The sequence below is a fragment of the Mastigoproctus giganteus genome, chromosome 1 (genome assembly GCF_048544385.1).
Source record: "Mastigoproctus giganteus isolate SK-2022 chromosome 1, ASM4854438v1, whole genome shotgun sequence".
Classification (NCBI taxonomy): domain Eukaryota; kingdom Metazoa; phylum Arthropoda; class Arachnida; order Uropygi; family Thelyphonidae; genus Mastigoproctus; species Mastigoproctus giganteus.
The window spans coordinates 68904407-68923698 of record NC_143575.1 but is presented as its reverse complement, the minus strand read 5'-3'; the positions used below and the strand labels follow the sequence as shown (position 1 = coordinate 68923698).

Here is a 19292-nt window from a genome sequence, read left to right as displayed (position 1 = left end):
AATCACTCAGTACAGCCCACAAAACAAATCTAACTTTGAATATGGCCCCTTTACAGGAGAAGGTTGGACACCACTGATATAGCTCATCAGCTGCAGGACTCAAGTAGGGAAAAACAACAGGCAACTTAGGTCAGTCATTAGACCTTCTCTTCCACCGTGTCAGTGAGAATTCGGAAGCCAAGTTGAGTGATCATGACCCCCCTTCTTGTTTTTGTATCTGCTACAGTAATAAAGGCAGCAAAAACAAAACTTAGCAATATTTGTTATTATGTGTAAAAAATTGGTTGAATTTCTCCAGGTACATTATTAGAATCAAAATATCATGTGGATTGATTAAAACTGCTCATGCCTCTTTATAATTATTCCCTTGAGAAGATTAGTTGGGGTTTTTTTTATCCTCCAGTGTGAAAGTATTTTCTCTCTGAAGCAGATTTATTGCTATTCTCTCTGATACTCACTCTACAAGTCAGTATTTTCTCTCTGAGGCAGTTTTCTTGGTGCAGTATAACCACAGTCGTTTTTGCGCCAATAAAATATAAATCTCTCTAAGGCAGATTCATCGCTGTTCTCTCTGATGCTGTAACAAGGCAAGCATTAAAAATTGGCATTACAGTACTTGAAAACATGTGCTGTGATTTTGTTTAAATTTAACAAACCATTTACGTTTTAACTACTAGTACTATTTTTTAGTCATTGTAAATGTTTGCATATGTAAACAAGTTCAGTTATTAGTGCTTAATATTCATTGAAATGTCCTTCTCTAAAATTGTTTAACTGCTAAGTAACCTCTCTAAAATCTGGAAAATTTTAAAATCCAGAATTTCAACTGTGAATGCTGGATTTTAAAGAGTTCCTTGTAATTTCTAAATTATTCAGAGCATTCATGAAAGCAATTTGTCAGCATGATTTATAAAGCAGCAAGCTTCTGCGCTGCCAAGGCATTATATTTTGTTTGAAATTCCACAAGGAACTGGTGGAATTTCAAAATCTGGTTTGTATATAAAAGTTACAGAAATTTATTTATGTATCTTCTTGCAAGGGGTTTTTGTACTTATGATTATTGGCTGTGACTGATCATTATTTTATATTATCTTTACGTATACCACTGATTTTTCTTCCCCCACCCAAAACCAGGTTTTGTCAGTTTTGACAACCCTGCCAGTGCCCAGGCTGCCATCCAAGCTATGAATGGGTTTCAGATAGGAATGAAACGCCTCAAGGTTCAGTTGAAACGCCCCAAAGATGCCAACAGACCGTATTAACATTCCCATCCCATTGAAGTTTATTTAAGGTGAGTGTCGGAATATACAGTATCTTTTTCAAATATTATATGTAGTAATCAAAATTATGTGTTGTAATCAAAAATCTTCAGATTTTTGTCCTGTCTTGGCATTTTCTTTCATCCTACTTAATGCTTCACTATACTTGGCATCCTGACACACACACACACACACACACACACACACACACACACACACACACACACACACACACACATGTGCATTTACAGTGAAAGGTTCTTTTGGATGGTATAGTTGCTATGCCATATAACCCCTGTTTTGAAAATATATATGGGATTCACTTCTAATCATTGACATTATAGACAGTTCAAATGTTCTGTGAAAGGCCTCCCGGTCTCTTCTCTCTCTCTCTCTCTCTCTCTCTCAGAACTGCATTAGCCTGTTTAAGTTGGAGTTGGATTCTAAACGCAAGCACTGAGACATTCACATGTTATGGCAGCCGACCGGGCTAGCCGGTTGGGTAAAGTGCCTGCCCGGCAACCGAACGGTAGCAGGTTCGATTCTCGCCTCGGGCTTGGATCAAAGTACTGCAAAAACCTTGGGAGGTGCATTATGGCCACAGAAGCCTATGCGCAAACAACTACCAAAAAAAAAAAAAAAAAACAAACATGTTATGGCCTTAGTTTCCTGAGTAAATTCCTTTAACAGTCTAACCCAATCTGGAGGCAGTTGAATTACTGATATTTGTGTTCAAATGAATAAAGAAATGTAATATTTTGCATATATTTATAACTTCTAAATCAATCACTTGATTATATCTATTAAAAAATAATAATAATAATCTCAGACTATTATATCTGCTTGCATCTTACATTTCTTAATGCCTAGGTTGGAAATTTAGAAATACAACATATAAATTTTGATAAGAGAAACATAAAAAGGGAGATCAAGCAACACAGAATCATTTCTTCAATGCCTTGTGTGTATTTTTCCCCACATACACATTACTTGCATACACACACACGCACGTGCGCACAAAAAATCAGAAAGCAATATATCCAGTGTTTTGTTTTCAACATTTGGTGAAGAGAAAAGAAATTGTGTAGATACAAAGAGGAAGTAGTCTGTTTTCCAATATATCACCATGAATATTCAAATATTTATCCCATTGTTTAATGAAATTTTTGAAACCCTGATGTCATGTCACTTGTAATACTGTTTTGCTGCTGATATAACCACATTGTTAGTGAAATGTTATCCCGCAAGATATCACTTAAGATGAGAGAAACAGCTGAAATTCTCATTTCTCATTTTTTCATTTGGGGTGGCCAGGCACATTATCAAAAGCCAGCAAGGCTCTGCCATTGAGATTTCGTTTGTTCCTTCCAATACTGCTTGACAAAGGGAGTTTGTTTGTTGTTTGTTTGTTATTTGGTTTTTAGGAGCATTAGCAACTAAGGCCATATTGCTCCGGGGATACGCGGTGGTCATTCCCTGACCTTTCCGCATCCTCCATATTTGGTGGTCACGGGCTCGAACCCTGGTCTAATCAAGAAGCATGTGCTACGCACTGCTGCTCCTGCCCACCTGGCTACGGAGGCGCCTGACAAAGGGAGAGAAGGATTACAGTAACTGGAGGCAGAAAATTTCAAGCTGCTGAAATTAGATAAATTTTTGGAATATTTTGACATTTTTTCACTTAATTAACATATTAAATTGTGCGTAATGAGTAGTTTTAATTATCCAAATCATGTACATTAGCTTATTTTCAAATTTCTATAAGTTACAACTTAATATTATTAGAGCCTCTTTCCTTGCCAATTTTAGTGAAAAAATTGTATCCCATAATTAATAACTTGTAGTGTATTACATCGTAATAGTAAGTGCAGTATTTTAAATTTAATAAATAAGTATCTTAAAGGTCGTAATCACTTAGGTTTGCATATGTTTGTGTTAAGCTAGGAATTAAGAAAGTAAGGAATGTATTTAAAAACATAACAGTAAAGTACATATTGTGTGGCAAAATTTGAGAATAGCATTGTTTAGCCATACTCTCATATAACTCTTAGATCATGCAATAATTTTATATTAAATTTGGAATAGAATCACACCTCAAACAAGGGTAGCAAAGCAAAAGCTCAAATTAGCAGGAATGCTTTGACTTGGAAGAGAACTGTTGATGGTGGTTCCCTTGGGAATCACAGCTACATTTGTTGTGCTGCTTATTGCATTTTTTCAGAATTAACTATAGTTTGTTTGTTATTTGGTTTTTAGGAGCATTAGCAACTAAGGTCATATTGCTCCGAGATATGCGGTGGTCATTCCCTGACCTTTCCGCATCCTCCGTATTGGGTGGTGACGGGCTCGAACCCCGGTCTAATCAAGAAGCATGTGCTATGCACTGCTGCTCCTTCCCACCTGGCTACGGATGCGCCAATTAACTATAGTAGGACCAGATAGGGACAAAGGGGATGTCCTTGTGTGCATTGTTAGAGACAGTGTAAGGAGTTTAAGTGCCAATTCAGCATTCTGATGGTATTATGAATGCATAGGGACTAGGGTTTATGCGCTTGAAGAAATTGAAAAGAGGAACCTATGAAGCACTCAACCACCCAGCACAATGCTGAAACTATGCCATGCTAAACATGATACAAAATCCACCATGCCAGAATGTGTTGGTCCCACAGTATTGTCACAATCTTTTGTCAAGGAAACAGAAAGTATGTTTTGTAAAAAGGATAGGTGGAATAGAACCAGTTTATGTCTGCCAGAGTCAAAAGGTAATGACTTTTCAGAGTAGCTTTCTTCTTTTAAGAGCACAAAAGGTGATATTGTTGTACATGTTGGCACTAATTTCTCCTACACTTAATATTAGTTAGTACTACTAATATTATCAGTAGGAGATACGAGGAGGATTCATTTAACAAGTATAGGGAAATGTATATGGTAATGAAATATACAATGTATATATAAGAACTTTATCAATCAATTCATTTTGGACAGACTATGCAGTGCAAGGTTCATGGGGTGGAGGTTTTTCAACATGGTCGGTGATTGTTAACAAGAAAGACTGTTTTTACAGAGATAGTAGTAGTAGTAGTAGTGGCATGTGATGCAAGAAAGCATGTGTATGAGCTTATGCAGCTTCAGCCAAAAAAAAAAAAAAAAACAAAAATCACACCATTCCCTCCAAATGCCTGTCCAGTTCCTCCTTAAATTTATTCAACCTATCAACTTCCACAATGACAGATGGAAGTTTGTTCCAGCAATTAACCACCCGCTGGCTAAAGGCAAATTTCCGCACATATATTCTACATAGATGTCTTTTCTTAATTTGAATTTATGCCCCCTTAGGTTCGTAATCTGAACAAGTGGAAGGATCCCATCAGAATTCAGCGTGCTCAACCCATTCAAGACCTTATACACCTCAATCAGATCACTGCGCAGGTGCCTATTCTCCAGCCACTGCAATTTGCAGAACTTAAGCCTCTTTTGGTAAGAGGATCCCTTCATTCCCCTCACCAATCTTGTTGCCCTTCTCTGTACACGCTGAAGTAAATCTACATCCTTCCTAAAATGAGGCCTCCAGACCTGTACGCAGTACTCAAGGCATGGCCTGACCATTGCCTTATACTGAGGGATAATCACCTCCCATTGCTCAGAAAACTTCATATCTGCCTGCACAATTACTCCCAGGTCTTTTTCATTTTCTACCACCTTAAGTGTAGTACCACACAGTTGGTACGTTTCTCTGGGGGTTACTTCTACCCATATGCAGTACTTTGCATTTGTCAAGGTTAAACTTCACTTGCCACTTCTTAGCCCATCTGCCCAAATTATCTAGATCCTGTTGCAGTAGCACACTGCCATTACTGTCATTAACAACCCTGCCAACCTTTGTATCATCTGCAAACTTCAACATTAAGCCTGATATACCTTCATCAATATCATTGATAAATATACAAAACAACAGTGGAACCAACACCGAACCCTGTGGGACTCCACTAATAACATTAGTCCACGAAGAGCAGCAACCATTGATTACCACCCTCTGTCTTCTCCCACTTAACCATCCTTTTATCCATTGTAGCAACTTACCCTTAATACCATTCTACTCCAATTTGTAAGTCTTTCATGTGCAACAGTGTCAAAAGCTTTCCTGAAATCCAAATATATGATATCAAAATTATTTTTTGCATCCAGATCCTTTGTAACCACATCATAATATCCTATCAAATTTGTCAGACAAGACTTTCCCTTAACAAACCCATGCTGTGTCTGAATTATTGCTGCAGTCTTGTCTAGATGATCCTGCAATGTGCAATGCATCTTTAACCAGTGACTCCATTATTTTACCCGGAACAGAAGTTAAACTAACTGGTCTGTAATTACTCGTGTTACCCTTCGATCCCCCTTTGTGAATTGGGGATACATTTGCACATCTCCAGTCCGTGGGAACCTCCCCTGAGTCCAAGGATGCTCTCATAATTATGGCTAAGGATTTGCTTAGTTGCTTTGCCGCCTTGTTTAATGTAACTGGATAGAACCCATCCACCCCAAGTGCTTTTCTTATGTTTAACTTCAACAATTTCTCCTCCATTTTGCTCTCAGTTATTACAAAATCATTAAGTATCCCTCTGCCATTTTCAAACCTTAATAATTCCTCATGTGTGAATGTAGATGCAAAATACTCATTCAGTTTGTTTGCTATCTGAGCAGGATCATCAACAGTCGAATCATCGATGTCAAGTGGACCAATCAGATTCATCCCCTTCCTTTTAGAGTTTATATAATAAGTAAAGAAATCGTTGCTGTTTTTCTTAGCATCTTTTGCCAAGGATTTCTCGTAATCTGCCTTCGCCTGCCTAACCTCCTTTGTAACCTGATTACAGACTAGCTTATATCTGCCATAGGCTTCTGAGTCGCTTGTTAATTTATATGTACCCCATGCATTTTTCTTCCCTGTTATGAGTCTCATTAGTTCACTAGATAACCATTCAGGCCTAAACCTTGAACAATATTTCTTATTATGTATGAAACTTTTAGTAGCATCCACAATTAATTCCTCGAATGCTTCCCACTTAGAATTTACTCTTGGTAACATCGTCATTTTATCCCACTGTACAGAATTTAAAAACTTTCTGAGACCACTGTACTCACCTTTTCGGAAGCAAAATCCTTTCCTTTACCTATGATGGTAATTATATCTTTAAGTAAATCCCACATCAGTACATTGTGATAACTGCCACCTAGTGGTTCCTTTATCTGCAAATTCTTAATACACAAATGATCACTGCTGATAACCAGATCAAGAATATTACTCTCTCTGGTTGCCTCTCGAACATGCTGTTGCAGAAAACAATCATCCAATAAATCCACAAAAGTCTTACTAGTGTGTGAGTGACCAACCCAGAAGTTCCAGTCAGTATATCGAGAAGTTAAAATCCCCATTATAAGACATTCTGATTTACTGGCCCACTCTATTTCTCTGTATAATTCATTGTACTCATTCGAGTCATTAGGCCTATAACACACTCCTACTCTTATTTTAGCTCTCGCAGTGCTTATGTCACACCAAACTGACTCAACAGTGCACTGTTCATCTATATAGGATACAAAATGCATGAATATTTTCTAATGCCATTGAATTGGGTTGTAAAACCGCTAGCTTGGGGAGATGGAGAGATACACAGAATTAACTGTAGAATAATAGATTAATAGCAGCTGCAAGAAGACGCATGAGTGCTTGTATTGTGACACTTATTGTGACGCAGCAGCCTGGAAAGCAAGGTATTAGGAGTTACAAGGCCTTCTGGGAGTCAAAATGGAACAAACAAATACATGAGCTGTGCTAGGACTAAGGATAAAAACAGATGCTGTATACTTGTGTGTAAACTAATGCTTTAAGTGTAGTAAACAAGAGTTGATAAATTTCAAGTACTGGTTAAGTCATCAAATGCAAACATTGTAGGGATAATGGAGATGTGGTGACACTCAGACATATGGAATGCAGAATTTGAATAATGGGAGTACAATGTGCACTGAAGGAATATATAGTGTTGCAGATCTTGTGGCCCAGGGGGTTCCCTAACTCCACAGTGATCTTTTGTGACTCAAAACAGACCTCGTAAATGCCAATAGGTCAGAGTGTAGTTTGCACAGTTTACTATTGGAGTGTGTTGGTCTGTTTTATATCTGGCCTCTTTGCTCTTGGGCCCTTGGAAACCCAAGGTCTTACCACTACCCATCCTTTACCACGTAGAGGTGGCCATGCAATGGGGTTGCATAAATCTCTCTAGGCATTGCCAGGGAGGGCCCAAAAAAAGGAAATTTTTTTTTATTAGAAACAAGCACAAGAGTGACAGTTTGAGCCTTGGAGGAAAGATAATGGGGTAGATGGTAAGAAGACTTCCACCAAGAATTAGAAAATAAAGGAACAGAGGGGCACCCTGTAGAGGCAACCAACCCTCCATAAGGCAGGACTGTTAAGAGTAGAGAAAGTGTTTGGGATGGTGGAGGTGGCAGGGTGGAGAGGGAAGTGGGCATGGTCCTACAGAAAGAAGGGGTTAAAGTCTTATACCCAGTGTGCCCTAAGTGAGGGGGGGGTACAGGTGACCATCTTGGCTGCTCAGTCAGAATGAAACATTCCACACAATACTGCCTAAGAGGAGAAAACAGCATGGTGCCAGCAGAGCACTGGGATCTTTCTATTACAAGAACACAATACATCCACACCAGACTGGCACATACCTGTCATTTCTATAATGTAAATAAGGCACAAATATATATATTTTTAACATATATTCATGTGCACAAGTAACCAAACACTGACATAGTTGCACTCACTTATCGTTTGCCCATCACTCTTGCACTCAGGCAAAATGGCACCTGAATAAAAAGATAAAAAACATCACATGCATTTTTCTTTTTTTTTTTTTTTTAAAATAGACAGAACACATGATACCACATTCATCATACAGCTTAGCCTGCAAAAAAAGAGCATATATTTTTTTTATTATTTATTTATTCCACACAGGAACTGCAGTTGTTGGTGACTCTATTGTCAGGGAAATGGAGAACATATTGTGTGAAAAAAGAATAGGTGGAAAAGGACCAGAGTATCAATCAGGGGTAAAGGGAAGGTTTTTGCTTTCATAACGACGACTACGGTGGTCTGAGACAGTATTTAAATTCTTTACAGTGGCACCAACTGATGATGTTGCCAACAGCAAATTCAAAATGGGAAGCATTCAAAGAATTAATCTTAGAAGCTACTGGGCTTTTCATACCAACTAAGAAATATTGTTCAAGATTTAGGCCTAAATAGATGTCAGATGAACTAATTAGACATGTTTTTTGTTGTTGTTGGTTTTTTTTTTTTTAGGAGCATTAGCAACTAAGGCCATATTGCTCCGGGATATGCGGTGGTCATTCCTTGACCTTTCCGCATCCTCCGTATTTGGTGGTGATGGGCTCGAACCCCGGTCTAATCAAGAAGCGTGTGCTGCGCACTACTGCTCCTTCCCACCTGGCTATGGAGGTGCCTAATTAGACATGTGGCAGAGAAGTAAAATGCATGGGATACATATAAATTAACAGGTGACACAGAAGCCTATGATAGATATGATAGATATAAGCTGGTCTGTAACCAAGTCACAACGGAGGTTAGGCAGGCAAAGGCAGATTACGAGAAATCTTTGGCAAAGGATGCAAAGGAAAACAGCAAAGAGTTCTTTACTTATGTAAACTCTAGAAGGAAGGGGATAAATCAGATTGGTCCACTTGATATCGATGGTTCAACTGCTGATGATCCTGCTCAGGTAGCTAACAAACTAAATGAATATTTTGCATCTACATTCACACGTGAGGAGTTATTCAGGGAGGGGAATGCCAGAGGTGTATTAAACGCTTGCAGTAAGCAAGATAATCTTGTAATAACTTAGAGTAAAGTGGAGAAGAAATTGTTGAAGATAAACATAAGAAAGGCACCTGGGGTGGATGGAATCTATCCAGTTATATTAAAGGAGGCAGCAAAGGAAGTAAGCAAACCCTTAGCCATAATTCTGAGAGATTTTTTGGACTCGGGGGAAGTACCGATGGACTAGAGATGTACAAATGTGACCCCAATCCGCAAAGGAGGATCAAAGGGAGACAAGAGGTAATTACAGACCTGTTAGTATAACTTCTGTTCCAGGGGAAATTAATAGAGGCACTGGTTAAAGAAGCACTGCAGGATCATCTAGACAAGACTTCAATTATAGCTCAGACACAGCATGGGTTTTTTAAGGGGAAGTCTTGTCTGACCAGTTTGATTGGATACTATGATGCGGTGGTCGTGGCGCATTATAGCCTTAGTTGCTAATGCGTCAATAAAATCCAAATAAAAAAAAAAAAAAAAACTATGATGTGGTAACAAAGGAACTGGATGCAAAGAATAATTTTGATATCATAGATTTGGATCTTAGATCGGCTTTTGATACTGTTGCACATGGAAGACTGCTGTACAAATTGGAGCAGTGTGGCATTGGGGGCAAATTGTTACTATGGGTAAAGGGATGGTTGAGTGGGAGAAGACAGAGAGTGGTAATCAATGGACACTGCTGTTCGTGGACTAATGTTATTAGTAGAGTCCCCCAGGGTTCAGTGTTGGGTCCATTGTTGTTTTCTGTTTTTATTAATGATATTGATGATGGTATATCAGGCTTAATGCCCAAGTTTGCAGGTGATACAAAAGTCAGCAGGGTTGTTAATGACACTAATGACAGTATTCTGCTGCAACAGGATCTAGAAAAGTTGAGCAGATGGGCTGAGAGGTGGCAACTGAAGTTTAACGTTGACAAATGTAAAGTACTGCATATGGGAGCAGTAACCCCAGAGTAATGTATCAACTGTGTGGTACCAAACTGACAGTACTAGAGAATGAAAAGGACCTGGGGTAATTCTGCAGGCAGATATGAAGTTCTCTGAGCAGTGCAGACGGTCTGCAAGAGTAGCTCATGGTGTCTTGTCAATGATATACAGGAATTTTTCTAGCAGGGATAAGGAGGTCATTATCTCCTTGTATAAGGCAATGGTCAGGCCACACCTTGAGTACTATATACAGGTCTGGAAGTCTCATTTTAAGAAGGATGTAGAGCTGCTGGAACGAGTACAGAGAAGGGCAACAAGATTAGTGAATGGAACAAAGGGTTGCTCTTATGAAGAAAGGCTTAAGTTTTGCAAATTACAGAAATGCAGAATTACTACCTTTGAAGCAAAACAAATGATACAGCAAATCATTCATGCAGCAGAGATGAGCAGTGGTTGAATCAACCGATGCCTGGGATTATTTCTTAAAAAGCACATGGGGTTTTGCAGACTGTAAGTGGAAATGGACATCATGGGTATTAGCACTGAGACATAGGGCTCTAGAGATTCATTCCATATATATATATGGAATGAATGAGAAAGTAGTTGAGAGGTTTACTTCTTTTTGCAGATAAGTTTATCTTATTTTGACAATTCGTGCTGTATGAAATAATGAAATTTTTGTATACTGGTACCAGTGTTAAGAATATACCCAGCTCCTTCACATAACATGGCCTCGACAATGCCCCCCTCTCCACATGCATACTACTTGGGCTCCCTGCAGTCACTATCTGGCAGGGTGCAGGCAGTGAGATTATACATTAGCTAATTCAGAAGCCCCCTACAGAGTTACCCATAGGTTCGGTCTGCTAGACTATCTAGCAGCCAGCCTAGAAACACCATTTTAGAGCTGTTCCCTTGAAATGTAAGAAAGATTGGATCTTTCCATGATTTCCATTATAACCTCAAAAGATATCAATCATATTGCATGATGAAAGAGATATGGGGGGGGGGGGGATTGCTGGAATTTTTGCTCTGGAGGCTAAACATTCGTTCCACCACTTCAAGCCTCCAGTATGCAAAGTGGTGGTATTGCACTCACTGGTTGATGAGAGTCATCTACCACCTAGTATTGCCTGGTAACACAGAGGGGTGACATTCTTCTGCATGCTGTGTGTGGCACACCTCAACCCCTACTTACATTGGTGTACGCCTGGGTGGTCATCTACATTATGCTGGGTGTCATATTTCAGGGCTTGCACATGGAGCTTATACCTGGGGTTACTAACAGTCCCACCATCGTGAAGGTACAAGAAGGGAATTTGGCTGTCACAGACCAACCGGACTTTGCCTAAATTAGATCCACTTGATTTGTGTGTAACCGAAATATCAGTTCCATCGGCGTTTTAGACTCCCAGGTAGCAAGCCCAACTTGGCATACCTGAGAGAATGTCTGTGACAGCCTCGAGGACTAAAAAGGACCATATATTCATTGTGCATAATTAAATAAAATTAAACAGCCAGTTGTGCATTCTCATTCAGCCAACATTTATCCCTGTTTGTCACATCACTCAGAATATAGATGGTTCAAGCTTTTTTTTTTTAATTAATTTATTTTTTTTGTAGGCTGAGGTTGGATAGTACCACCTCATATAGTAGCATTCATACCAGACAGGGCTCTAAGAGTCAAGCATAGTTCACTGTCTGGGTGGTAACGTCAAGACTAGGGGCAGATCAGCCTGAAGGTTTTGGGCCTGAATTATAGTACCATATGCAATTTAGTGATGCAAGGTGCCTGGGGAGTAGCATTTCTATTTTGTCTAATGTTCTGTTTCCTTGCTTCAAATATAGAGTGGGCATACTGCAAAAGCTTTGTAGTATTCCTCTTTATTGATAAAGAGGTGTCCTTGATCTGAAGGGAGTGGGCCAATCCTTGAGATAAGTAAGCTTTGGGGATTATTGTCGCAGATTGGACACTCATAGCAAGTGTTTCCAATTCTGCAAGTGCACACCGGGCACACTGTAGGTCATCAGATTGAAGGACCCATATCCTGTTAATAGGAATGTCATATACAGTCAACTGGCAAGCCAAGGAGGTGATTTCGGAAAGACTATAGCCACATTTGGTATGAACCATCATGTCATCTCTCCCTTTGTGGACTGTTCCCAGTTTGCTTTCCACCCCTGTGTAAGCTCAGTTGCCGTTCTTTTTCTTTCTCTCTTTGGATCAACTGCCAAATCTAGGGTGATACACATATATTGATTGGGCATAGCTTTTCCTTAAGTCTATGATAAAGACCTCGGCATGCTATTTCCCAAAACCCTTGGCAGGATTTGGAAATAGTATGCAGAGAGAACCTGCCAAGAGGGCAGGGCACTTATCATACAGCAAGCTCTTGTTATGGCTAGTAGAATGTTTCTCTGTATACTTTCTAGTTTTCTTTTAATTCTATATATTGTAGTTCAGTTATACCAGATTCAGCCTAAGACATGACTGGAATGAAAACAGCTTTATAGATCAGAATAATTGTGTTTTTTTTAAGTCCCCAGTTAGATCTGGTGATCCAGATCATGGCTACATAATTCTTAAGTTTCTTGGCCAGTTAGTTAATATGGGATTAGAAAGAGAGCTTGCTATCAAAAATGATACCAAGGTATTTTAATTCCTGCATCATTTTGATATCTGAGATTTTTGACGTTAAAAATGTTTTTACTGGCATTATTTGAAAAAAAGCGTTACGTTACCTAAAAGTCATCATGAAACCCGATGTGCATGTGTTGTACTTGTTGCTGCAGTGATGCAACAAGTGCAGTGACACAACAAGTACAAGTGAGCAGTGATGTGCTACATTATACCATTATAATGACGGTATAGTTTAAGGCTAAAGTCTCAGGTTACGTAAATAGTTTAACTAATGTACAAGTTAGTGCATTTGCATCATTTCTGTACATTGCCAACTACATAAGTAGTTATAAATTGGCATCATTAAGTATATCTCATATCGTGAATACCATCAGAATGAGTTGTCATGATATTGCACTACCTCGAATAAGTAATGCTTCATCATAGGAGAAGACTATTGTTACTTATTCTCAGCAGATACCATCATCCATATGGCACCGTTTCGGAGCTTATTGGCTCCTCATCAGTGGATGGGCAGGTACCCTGGTGTTGCAACGATGACAATCCAGTTGCGAAGTATAAATCCATAATATGAGAGGTGCCTGATGGTGTGGAGTAATTTAGATTATGGTATATGCCAATTTATAACTACTTATGTAGTTGGCTATGTACAGAAATGATGCAAATGCACTAACTTGTACATTAGTTAAACTATTTATGTAATCTGAGGCTTTAGCCCTAAACTATACCGTAATCTAAATTACTCCACACCATCAGGCATCTCTCATATTGTGGATTTATACTTCTCAACTGGGTTGTCATCATTGCAACACCAGGGTACCTGCCCACCCATTGATGAGGAGGAGGAGAGGCGCCTCCGTAGCCAGGTGGGCAGGAGCAGCAGTGCATAGCACATGCTTCTTGATTAGACCAGCGTTCGAGCCCGTGACCACCAAATACGGAGGATGTGGAAAGGTCAGAGAAGGACCACTACATATCCCCGGAGCAATATGGCCTTAGTTGCTAATGCTCCTAAAAAAAAAAAAAAACTAAACCAAAAACACTGATGAGGAGCCAATAAGCTCCGATACGGTGCCGTATGAGTGATGGTATCTGCTGAGAATAAGTAACAATAGTCTTCTCCTATGATGAAGCATTACTTATTCGAGGTAGTGCAATATCATGGCAACTCGTGAAGGTATTCACAATATGAGATATACTTAATGATGCCAATTTTTTTATAACTACTTATGTAGTTGGCTATGTACAGAAATGATGAATGCACTAACTTGTACATTAATCACCATAATGATTAATATTCGAGGGACTGTGCCAAAATCTACAGCCCAGCATTCGAAGGAATATCAGGAAAAGAAAGAAAGGGAAGTTGGACAGAAATGTGAATCCAGATTAAATTCAACAAGAGTGTTTCATTATGCCTGGGAGTTCTCAAACTGAACCCAAAAAAACTCGAGCTGAAATAACGAATGAATATCTTGAATGGAAGAAAAGGAAATTAGACATTCAAACTATTCCGAATAATAATGAAATTCAACCACAGAGTTCTACTTTGATTCCTGATACTTATGAAGAATCTAAAACTCCAGCAGAATAAATGAAGGAATATCGTGCACGAAAAAAAGCAAAATTAGAAATGGTAATGAGATTCCTGATTATATCCCTATAGTGTCTACATGAGCTGACAGTGAGTTTGAAAAACTAGTATACAAAAACCCATTTGGATTTAGTTGTAATGTTTGTGATCGTTTATGGTTTCAGTTAGATTTGAAACCATTTCCAACAACTTCATATGAATTACTTCAAAATGAATTTTATTTACAAGAAGTGAGTACTTCCATGACGTGTAATGCATGTCATGCTTCATTAAAAGAGGGATAGATACCAACTATGGCCACGTCAAATGGATTTATATATCCTACATATACTACTCATTTGCCTCCACTGGATGTTGTAACTAAGCATTTGATATCCCACAATTACCCTTTATGCAAATTCGTCGTTTATGTTATGAATATAGGATCATTGGACAAGTAATAAATGTACCAGTTAACGTAAATATGATGGTTCATCAATTACCTAAAGAATTAGATGACGATTATTCCATTAATGTACATATAAAATGAAGACTCATACATAAATCATATCTACAAGGATGTGTGCAGAAGAAAATAATGAAAATATGGTTACGGTATTTGATAAATTCACCTTTGTATAAATTCCACAGCATAAAAGTGAGTGACGATTTCTTGGGGACAAATGATGATAGTGAACAGGAACATTCAGATGAAATTGTGGAAACTGCTAACAATGATGATGAACTATTGTTAATTCAACAACAAACATTATTATGGTCTGAAGATAAATATTTATATATAGCACCGGGTCAGAAATCATCTCCAACAAGTTTCATATTTCATATACACATAGAAGAATTTCTTTTCCAGCTATATATTTGGGACATGCACAAAAATTTAAAATTGGATTGAAAATTACTCCCTTTATGATGGCATCGAGTGAAATTTGTAGGTCTGATCATCGTGAAAATTATTCGCATAATTTGCATTGCCATATATAGCAAATGTTGGGGAGTAACTCCCAAACATTTGCTATATATGGCAATGAAAATTATGCGAATGTGTACCGCAGAAAATTTGCAAATTGCATTTAAATCACTAGGAATAACAGCTAACATTACTCGTTCTATATTGGAATTGAAAGAATTTATAAAGAAGTCATTAGAGATTGCTCCAGAATTATGGCATTCACTACAATTTCATGAATTAGTACAAGTTGTTCAACAGTCCGATAGTATAATTTCTAAAATTCTTACAAAAATAGGCAATGGAGAAGCGTTATTATCAGATGAGCTTAAAATTATAGAATCGAGATTTGTTACCAAAGAAAATGCTACTAATTTATGTCCACAAGGGATTCGAAATAAAATTCATAAAATGTCAGTGACTGAAATTGCAGGACTTCCATACATTCTACCATTATTGAAAGGAAAACCATACACGATTACTACAAATATAGATGTGGTTGATGGATTGGTAAATGGTGCAATCAGTACTTTAGTATATTTCAAAATTGAGGATGACGAAACAGTTAAACGAGTATGGATGAAATTTCCTGAGTCAAAAATAGGACATAACTTCAATTTCATTAGAAACAATATGTGAAAGATAAACATTTGCCTAGTCAATCTGTACCTATTATAAAACGATCAACTATGATTCCATTCAAGAACAATACGAAATTAACATGTAGATGTACACAATTTCCTTTAGTATGTTCTTGTGCTTTGACTATACATAAATCTCAAGGAGGGACCTTCGACAAAGTTGTGTATAATTATGAGAAAGATCATCAACAGCAACTTGTATACACGGCGTTATCTCGAGTGACCTCATTCCAAGGTTTAAATATTACAAATTCCCAGGATGATTTCACATTTCACCATGGCAAAGCTACTAGTAATATAGAACTTCATGCTGAACTAGATTGCTTGAAAAATAAGCTACCATCTCTACAGGATGAACTGCAAAATTTCATACAAAGTGGTATATCTATATCGTCAGTGAATGTACAAAGTTTACAGGCCCATGTTCGAGATATCGAAATGGACACAATCTTACAGCAATCGAAAATTTTGATATTAAGTGAAACGTGGTTGGATAATGATGAACATATATTACTTAAACCATTCCGATGTGTGACTCAATTTAAAAGATTGGATGTTTGTAGTGGTGGTGTTGCGATATATCAACATGAAGGTTCAACTATCATCAGTACACCACATATCTTTGCACAATGTAATAGCAGCAATGCGACAGCAGTATCAGATGAAAAACTGGAGACATTTGTGGATCTTTGTGCAAATTCAATAGTGAATCTATTTTCATCGTTGCCATTTACAACACTCCAGGGATGTCATTAGATATAATTCAAAAATTCATAAACAAGAATTTGATGCCGTATTCCATTGAAGGTGCAAAATTATTGAAAGGGCCACTGGATCATATACCTATAGTTCTCCCTGGTGATTTCAATCTAGAATTAAATTCTGAAGCTGGAAAGTAGTTTTTTAAATTTATGAATGATGTCTTAAATTTAGATATTAAGTCAAATACTTTAGTAAATACCACACGTAATGGAATGACGATTGATGGAGTATTCACTTGGGAATTAAAATCATTTCAGTGTCAAAATTATATATTTTATTTCAGTTACCATAGACCAATAATTTTAGTGTTATTATAATATATTTTATACGAATTATTTCATTGTACGCTAGTACAACGAAAATTTCCATTCATTGTATTTAATTGTACTGAAATTATTTTTTCAATAAAAATAATGTAGCAATACTTTTTTATTTATTTTACTGTACCAGTTTCATAATGAGTTCTTGCAGTAAAGACGTTTTTAGCGGCAGCAACTCATTATGTACCTGGAACATAATTTTTTTTTTATGACAGGTGATCTTTTTAGTGATTCTTTCAGCAGAATTGTTTTTGTTTTATTCTGGAGAGATTTTTATTTTATGGAGTTGTGTCCACAGTGCATGAAGGTGAGGTTTGCTTGGTTTTCTAGCCTTTCATGGTATTTCTGCCCTTACAATGATAACAAGATCATCTGCAAAAGCAAAGGCATCTGCACTGCAAATTCCAGGTCCATGTCCAAGAACTTGCAAGCACTGAACTGTTACATTTCTATTATCAATAAAGGTAGTGTACAGATCAATTGGCACATTAGCCTGGTGTAGCCTTCTGAGAATGCTGAGCATCCATGGGGTGTCAAAGGCACTGGCAAAATCTACAGCAATCTAGCATGTATTTCTGCTGTGTGTCCTCCACTTATTAATTGTTGCATTGCATCTTCAGTTGAGTGGCCACTCAACTGAGCACTCTAACATTCTGATTGTTTATCAGAATGTTGCAGTGCTACTGTCTGGTAGTTGTTGAGTAGCTGGCACAATACCAATCTATCCAGGAGCCTACCCAGGTAGCAGAGCTATCAGCTGATATGATCTGGGCTTAGTATGTGGATTCTCTGGGATGGGCAAGGCAGTGATTGCAGAGGTGAAGTAGTTGGTCTGTTGAAGCAAATTTATTAATAGCTTCCACCTCCAGTAAGTCTAGTCCAAGGCATTTTCTATTTTTTATGTGGTCTAGAGCAGCCTCTAGTTTGACCTTGGAGAGGAGAGGGGGGTTCTTTCTCAGTAGAGTGATAGACTAGGTTATTATTATCAATTTCCTGATTGGCTGGAATCAGAGCTGTGTCTTCATTGGAGAATGGAGCATCTAGGATGTTATTCACTGTTCTCCCAAGTGAGGGTAGGGATACCAGTCGTGGTTGTGGTGCTGTTTACCTTCTTGCCTAACAGAAGCTTGTTTGTGACAATACAGTATACAACTCCTCGAGGGTCAGCATTCCTGATTGTCCCAACTAGTTGTTGCCAGGACTCTTTTCCTGCACCTTATATAGTTCTGTAATTGTTTCTGAGGGTTCTGTAGGTTTCTCTTAGGGTTCTGTCAGGTGTGGTTGCCACCACCCTGAAGGATCGGGAGTAACCTCTGACCACACCCCCATGAGTGTACAGTTCCTGGATGGTTAAGATACCTATGTTTTACTCTTTAGTTTTGAGTTTCACATGGCCAACTACAGCATGAGTTCTTTAACCATTTAATTTGAGGAACTTCAGTGCTTTGTGAGTATTGTGATTATCCATAATTTATCCTTCTTTTGTACTGTTCATGCAGCTCACCAATAAACAGGACAAATGAGACAAGAGAGAGGCTGGAGTTATGCTCTTAGTTAAAAAGCATTTAGATTATAAGGCTGTGCACTCAGTTGGTGCGGGTGGCCAGTGGAATTTCGAGTTGACTTGGTATGACATAGGTACTTTGAAGACAAAAAAAGTGAGGAGTGTGTTTTAGACCAAACTACTGTGATGGCTGCTACAAACAGAGTGGCCCAGTAAATTAGAATGTCTTATAATGGGAGATTTTAACTTTTCAGATATTGACTGAAACTTGTGGATTAATCACTCACATAGCAAGAAATTTCTGGATTTAGTGGATGACTATTTTCTACAAAAGCAGGTTAGAGATGCAATGAGAGAAAGTGATACTCTTGATCTGATTATCAGCAGTGACTCTTCATGCATTTAGAATTGCAGTGGCAAAACATTTTAAAAGTTGTGAAAAACCAGCAAAAAAGCAGCAAACTGAGCACCACTGTAACAGATATGTATGTTGCAAGAGTAGAACTGGAATAGCTGTTAAAGAAAGACAGAAGATGTAGTGAGAATTAGCAGCAAAATTGAATATCTACCAGGTGGTTTTTGCATGACTTTACAGAAAAATAAAAAGTGAGTTGAAATTTGTCACTGATTACTGGCACAGGCAGAACACAACCCAGATTTTTTATTCTCATCTGTCACTTCTGACAAATCATGATGGATATGGTGTTATGATCCAGAGATTGAGTAGTAATCCAGTATTCAGAAGCATAAGGAATAGCTGCTGCTAAAAGAAATTCTGTGTTGATCAATCTAC

The 19292-nt window shown here is 38.0% G+C and overlaps 1 protein-coding gene across 6 annotated transcripts in view; it reads left to right on the top strand.

Annotated features, from left to right (window-relative positions):
- bru3 (CUGBP Elav-like family member bruno 3) overlaps positions 1-19292 on the top strand; it is a 714377-nt gene that overhangs the window by 605889 nt on the left and 89196 nt on the right. For all 6 annotated transcript variants that reach the window (XM_090373320.1, XM_090373312.1, XM_090373338.1 and 3 more), the window contains exon 12: positions 1135-1291. In XM_090373320.1, coding sequence (XP_090229446.1) covers positions 1135-1262 — 128 coding nt within the window. In that variant the 3' untranslated portion in view covers positions 1263-1291. The remainder of the gene's footprint in view (positions 1-1134; positions 1292-19292) is intronic.